At 42.5% G+C, this 6,196-nt stretch overlaps 1 protein-coding gene across 1 annotated transcript; it reads left to right on the top strand.

Moving 5' to 3' along the window:
- Positions 1 to 5,758: 5,758 nt before the first annotated feature.
- Positions 5,759 to 6,196, top strand: LOC108099342 (S-phase kinase-associated protein 1). The gene has a single exon (XM_017202821.2). It carries the CDS (start codon positions 5,759 to 5,761, stop codon positions 6,194 to 6,196), a length of 438 nt encoding a protein of 145 aa, XP_017058310.1.

Below are 6,196 nucleotides of genomic sequence, written 5' to 3'. Positions count from 1 at the left end.
TTTTGGCTCTGGCTGAATTAAATTTATAGGAGAACAAAACGGGGACAAGAAACAGACAACAAACATCGACAGGCAGCCACTGGCGCAGACTTTCGAAACCAGAAGACAATCCCCGGCAATCTGGTCCTCCATCTACATATAGGTATGTCAGGTCGGAGGAAAACCGACGGCGACAGGCTCTCTGGGATATATCATATCTGGCAATTTAAGCGTTTAATCACGCGTAGACATTTGGGCGAGATAAATCCAGAACAGAAAATGAAAGAGAAACAGAGAACGAAAACTTCAAGAAATAAATAAAAAATACCCACAATAAAAAGTAATTACAGGCACACGATGTAGGCAAAAAGTAAACCAGAATATCGGGCCAGAAAAAACCAAAAACAACAACAAAAACAACATTGCTGTGACAAATCTGCAATTTTTATTACCGTTGTTGCCTTTTGTTGGGTTCCTGTTGCCTGTCAGCCTGCAAAATGATCGAAGAGTCGCATATGAGAACGCGAAGCAATTGAGATTGATGGCTGGGTGCATATCGTATAGGCAGAGGGGCGGTGGACCCAGAGGGGGCGTGGCAGCCCGTCAGTCAGTCAACGCTCTTGTTGTTTTTGCCGTTTTTCGCAGGGCCATTTTGCATTTGGCGCGACTTTTACATGAAATTACAAACTACTGGCAACAGGCAAGAGATTATTTTTTGCGTAGGTTGAACTGCGGTTTTTTCGGGGGCATGGAGTCAAGGGGTTGGGGAGGGGGTGGCACATGCCAAAGGCAGCAAAATTGTGTCGCCAATTGCTGGTGGCACATGCATATAAATACACTTAGGAGCCAGGTACATTAACTCCATCAAAAAAGTAGCTACATGATTTTTAAAGAATTTTTCCAAAATTCATTTAAATCAAAAAAGTAAAGTAGTTTTTGCAACAAAGATTAAAAAGCAAATATAAGACTAGGCAAGTCATAAAAGTTTCTTGGCTTTGGACTTACCGTTTTGTACTTAATTTTAAATAATACTTTATATCCTTTTTTTGCAGTGCAAGTGCAGGGGGGTTGGCGGTTTCGAATGACGCATGCAGCGAGTGCCAAGCTCATGGAATTCATGATCAATGACTAGACACAGACACAGGCACGCACACACAATCATAAACAAAATGGAGCAAGAGGGAGACAGGGATAGAAACACAAATTAATGAACACTTTGGCTGACATTTTAAGGACAAGTTCGTCGTCGAATGCGGTTTTGCGGGGGGGAAAACCAAAGGGGAAAGCGGGGAAGTAGCGGGCTGCCTGAGGTTGATGCCTTATGCAATTGGACAGTGAGTGATTGGGGAGCAGGCAATGCTAATGGTGATATATTGTATCTGCTGTCCACTCGCATTGGAAGCCGCTTAAAGGATTGTGGATGGCAAACGGTTGCTGAAAGTTATCTTAAAGACTGGATTATAGGCGCAAAGCTCAGTGAAATATATATAAAGCTGGAGATAAAGATACAATCTCGAGTGGCAACGATCCGAACATCCTTGAGCTGGCTCTGATTGGATTTTCTTGGCTGGTCTTGGTTTTCTGGGGTTTTTCTTGATCCCACATCGCGGCAACCCACTCACATTTGGCACAAGGACAGCCCGCTGAACTAGCTGCTAATTAACTGGCTAACCGGCCTGACTCTTTGCCTTTTGCGTTGGCGGCCTAAGGTCTCCAAGGGAGAGCTTGTATGTAATTCAATCAATGGCAAGACAACAACAGCAGCTGCAACAGCAACAGCAACATGCAACATGCCACCGGCAACCAGCTAAAGTCATTGACAATTGGGGCCAAGACACAAGACAACGGAACAACAGAGGACCACTACAAGGGTCACCTAATCAATGGGTCCACGGATGTTGCAGCAACATGTTGCCGCCGAAGCAGCAACTGCAATGGTTGTTTCGCTTGTCAATAGAAGCGATTTGAAATGGTGGCACTTTTCCGTGTGTGTGTCACTTGACTGCAGCTCCGAAAACGAAAACGAGTGGGTGTTGCTGTTGAGTTGCTGCTATTGCGTGTTGCTGTGGTGCAGCAGCAAGTGTCAACTGCAGCGACAACGGCAACAGCAACATTTTACTGGCAGTTAATGAGCTTATTTATTGATAGCGCAGACAGCGCAGCAGGTACAACTTTTTATGATTACTTTATGAAAGAAAAGGACACAAACTATGAAGGGAATTAATAACAGAAATGAGTTTCCCAACAATTAACTAACAAAGTTGCAAGCAACCAATTATTTTTCTTCAATTTTACATTGCAACTTTAAACGAGGTATACAAAATAAGTGAAAGACCACTTGACCCATCTCCTGACTTATTCAGAATCTTCCATTTACGATCACCACTGCCTGACTCCAATTGACAAGCGCTTTGTGACTTCACTCACGATTCCATTCAGCCAATTCCTGCCATTTAGCAATTTGGACGTTTATTTCTGTGGGCCATAAATCAAAGCCGGACAAACGAAAGTAAAGTGTGCAATGTAATTACAAATTAAAAGCATTGGCAGCCTAATGGCCGAACAAAAACTATGTTGCGGCGGGGCAAATTCGGGCAAAAACTATTGGCGACATTGCGAGGCGATTTAATGAAAAGCGCGGCCATTGGGAAATGAGTTTTGAAATTATATAAAATGGCAACAAAAAAAATTAGAAAACGAGGGGGAAAACAAATCAAAAACTGAAACGTTGAGAGGGAGTAGAAAGAAAATTAAAGTCACGGTTTGCAGCGTGTAAAGTGTGCGGCGGCTTGCTGATGTTGCTGCTGTTGTTGTTGCATGTGCCAGCGACACTTGCAGCGGTGGCAGCAACAGAAACAGCAACAGCAACAACAATCAGCCAAAACAGTAGAATGTAAATGTCTTTCTGGTCAGGATCGTTGTTATTTTGCGGCCGCTACAGTTGGTGCCACAAAATCCAAATTGCTTGGCAGCCATCGACAAACAACAAACAAAAGCAACGGGCCAGCAACCTGCAACCTGCGACTTGCTAGTTGCAACTGCCTCATCAATTGATTAAATTTGCAACAGCACACAGATCGTCGTCGATGCCTTTCACTTAACAGTGCACGATTTTTATTTATTTAGATTTAGATTTAATTTTGGCTCAGCCCGCTGCCATCTCTCTCTCTTCAGTAATTTGCTTACCGGAAAATACCATTAAAATTGGTCATTATACAAAAATGTGACATGTAAACTGGGCATTTTTAATACAAACATGTAGAAAGTAATAGAAGAATAAAAAATACATGTTTCTGATATTGGATCTGATTTTTTTCCCAAAGGTTTTGTTCTATTATTTGGCACAAATTCATATTTAGACAGAAAACGCATCCCAACGCAATTGAAATGTTTGGGTTAACGCTGCGGAAAATCTACAAACAATAAGCATGTTTTGTTTTTGGCCAAAAATGGCCTGAGCCTGTGTTTGGGGCCAGGAGCATAGAGCCAGATAAAATCTAGCCGGCATTTGTTGGCCGCCTGGCCACCAACAAAGTCGTCGCCATTGTTGGCAAACGGCAGTCAGGTGTTGCTTTTATTGTTTTACAATCACCACCAAGCCAGTAAGCCAGCAAGCCACCAACAGGCAACAAAGGAGACAAGAGGAGCCTCCTCATCGATATTGGCCAACTTTCACAAACAAATCTCGGCGCAAAGTCGAGCCATAAAAGCCGCAAACACAACACAATTCAAATAAAACGAAAATAGAATCAAATAAACTTTTCTCTGCCAGGCCGGCCGAACAAAAGGCTACAGTGAAAAATGTATACATATAAATAAGACAAAAAGGAAGAAGAAAAGCACTGGAGCTGTAAACTGCAAACTGCAAACTGCAAGTCGGGTCATAAAGAAAGCCCAGGGATAAAGCGGGCGACTTCCATGGAGTCGCGAACCTGGCCAACAGGCCAAATGCAAATTTCGCTCGCCTCCAAAAAGCGGCAGGCTGGCTGACCCAAAACAATGGACTTGACTGTGGGGCCCGCCGCTGCTGAAGTGTTAACCGATTGTCCAGATACGCGAGGATTGATAGCTCTCGGAAAACTGCTCCAGGACAACAGATAGGCCAGCTGATATTTTCGAGAGGAATGGATCTCTTCATTAGCCTTCGATCTTTCGGTTTTTATAGGGTTTTTTCCCCAGTGTCCGGGACTTTTCCTGGGTTTCCCACACACACGCGAGCGCGGCTAATTGGCTCTTGGAAAGCTGGCTAAATTTTTCCGCCGTCTGCCCCATTTTGAGAACCGGCAACGTGCTCCCCCAACAACAAGAACCTCTTCTCTAACTGCCCATCAAATAAATCAGCAGCAAGACGCACATGCAAACACGTCTGCCGTTACACTCGAAGAAAAGTTACAAAGTAAACAATGCGAAACATATCAATTTAATTATGGGCACTCACCTATATTTAAATAAATTCTTCATTTCCCCTTTATAACAAAACAAAATAAAAACCTGAAATCGTGATTAGTTAGCTTTTCTATTTTAATATTGCATAGCAATATAAGCATAAAAAAACCTACAAGATTTAAGTAAATTTATTTTTATTTTTTGATTTAAATAATAATACTAAACTTGATTACCTACAAATATTGGCAAATCAACCAAATTAATAAGTGGCAGGGCTTATGGGTCGGAATTGACTAAAATATTTTGATATAATATAATATAATACTAAACTTGAATACCTACAAATATTGACAAATCAACCAAATTAATAAGTGGTAGGGCTTATAGGGCGGAATTGACTAAAATATTTTATTTCATTTATTACAATTCTGAACATATATATCTAGCTTCAAAACGGAAACATTTTTCAACAGTGTAGCCATATTCCATCGCAACAGTCGGACGGCACCAGATGACGGTGTCCAATTTGCTTTTTTGGCCATCTCAGTTATCAGAGTGCGCGTTTTAATGAGTTCGAGTACGTTTTATGAGCGAAAAACTCTTGAGAAATCGGAGGAACCACAACGCACCAAAGTGGAATGCACACAAAAATGTTAGAATCTCGCCGCGGCGATAAAACTTTCGCGAGTAAAGAGCCTCAGTCGAAAAGGCCCAGGCACTCGACTCGCGAGATCTGCGGAGCTCATCATAATCAACTGGGATGGCGATGGCGATGGTATGATGGTCTTATGATGATTGTGATTGGTGTCGCCTCACCTGGGGCACTTCACCCCCTCGCTCCGCCACTCACCTGCTCTTTCTCCGCTCTTTCTGGTCTGGCACGTACGCAGATGCCTCGAGATGCAAAGATACAGAGACGCAAAACCACCGGAGGTACGTGGCATGTGAAATATGCGCAGAATGGCTAAGGAAAACGCCGTGGAATTCATGAATGAATGCCATGTGTTCTGGTTAAAACGGATATGAATGGAACGGGCCAAAAGGTGGGGAAACTCGCGCAAGTGCCTAAACGGATTTGCTGGAAAATCTGCGGGAAAATGGATAAATCCGCTGCTCCGCAAAAGTAGACAAGGGGTTTACAAGCAGATTTGGGGATTTAGTAAAGCATATTTTTAGGCAGACATCTGGCAAACAACATTTCCGAAAAAATTAATTCGATTCTTACTTGGGTTTTATTTTAATGGTATTTATAAGGAATATTTCCAGAAACGTAGTTGGCAAGTGACAGTTCAATTCAATATCCGACACTAGTAAATATCTTATCGCAACAGTTTGCTTGCTGGTAACCTTTAATATTATAAACGAAAGAAATTTTAAATTCTCGCTTCCCACAATGTCTGCTGCTTCTCAAGAGTTGGAAGTCCCACAATTTGTGAAACTAGAGACAAACGATGGCGTTCTTCATACAGTGGACATTCGTCTGACACAACAGATGGGCGTCATTGCTGACATGCCAATAATGGAAGGCGATGATGACGTAATTCCTCTCCCGCGGGTCGATGCCAAGACCCTGATGTTTATAATCAAGTGGTGCTCTTCGGTGCAGGATCTCAAAGATAACATAGATATAGAGGGAGAGGGTATCCTGAAAAAACTTTTATCAACGGAGAAGGGCACCGAGTATAGTTTCCTACTGCAGATCGTAATGGCCTCAAATTACCTGAACTTGGACAGTTTGCTACAGGCTGGAACCGAACTGATAGCTGCTGCTATCCAGTCCTGTAATTCTACAGAGGAGATTTGTAACCTTTTTACCGCAAAGAAAGATTAG

The sequence above is a fragment of the Drosophila ficusphila genome, unplaced genomic scaffold (assembly GCF_018152265.1).
Source record: "Drosophila ficusphila isolate 14025-0441.05 unplaced genomic scaffold, ASM1815226v1 contig_286, whole genome shotgun sequence".
Classification (NCBI taxonomy): domain Eukaryota; kingdom Metazoa; phylum Arthropoda; class Insecta; order Diptera; family Drosophilidae; genus Drosophila; species Drosophila ficusphila.
This window is presented reverse-complemented; position numbering and strand designations above follow the sequence as displayed.

Bases quoted from the DNA above. Each gene is read 5' to 3' on its own strand.
- LOC108099342 (XM_017202821.2), top strand. From the start codon at position 5,759: ATGTCTGCTGCTTCTCAAGAGTTGGAAGTCCCACAATTTGTGAAACTA.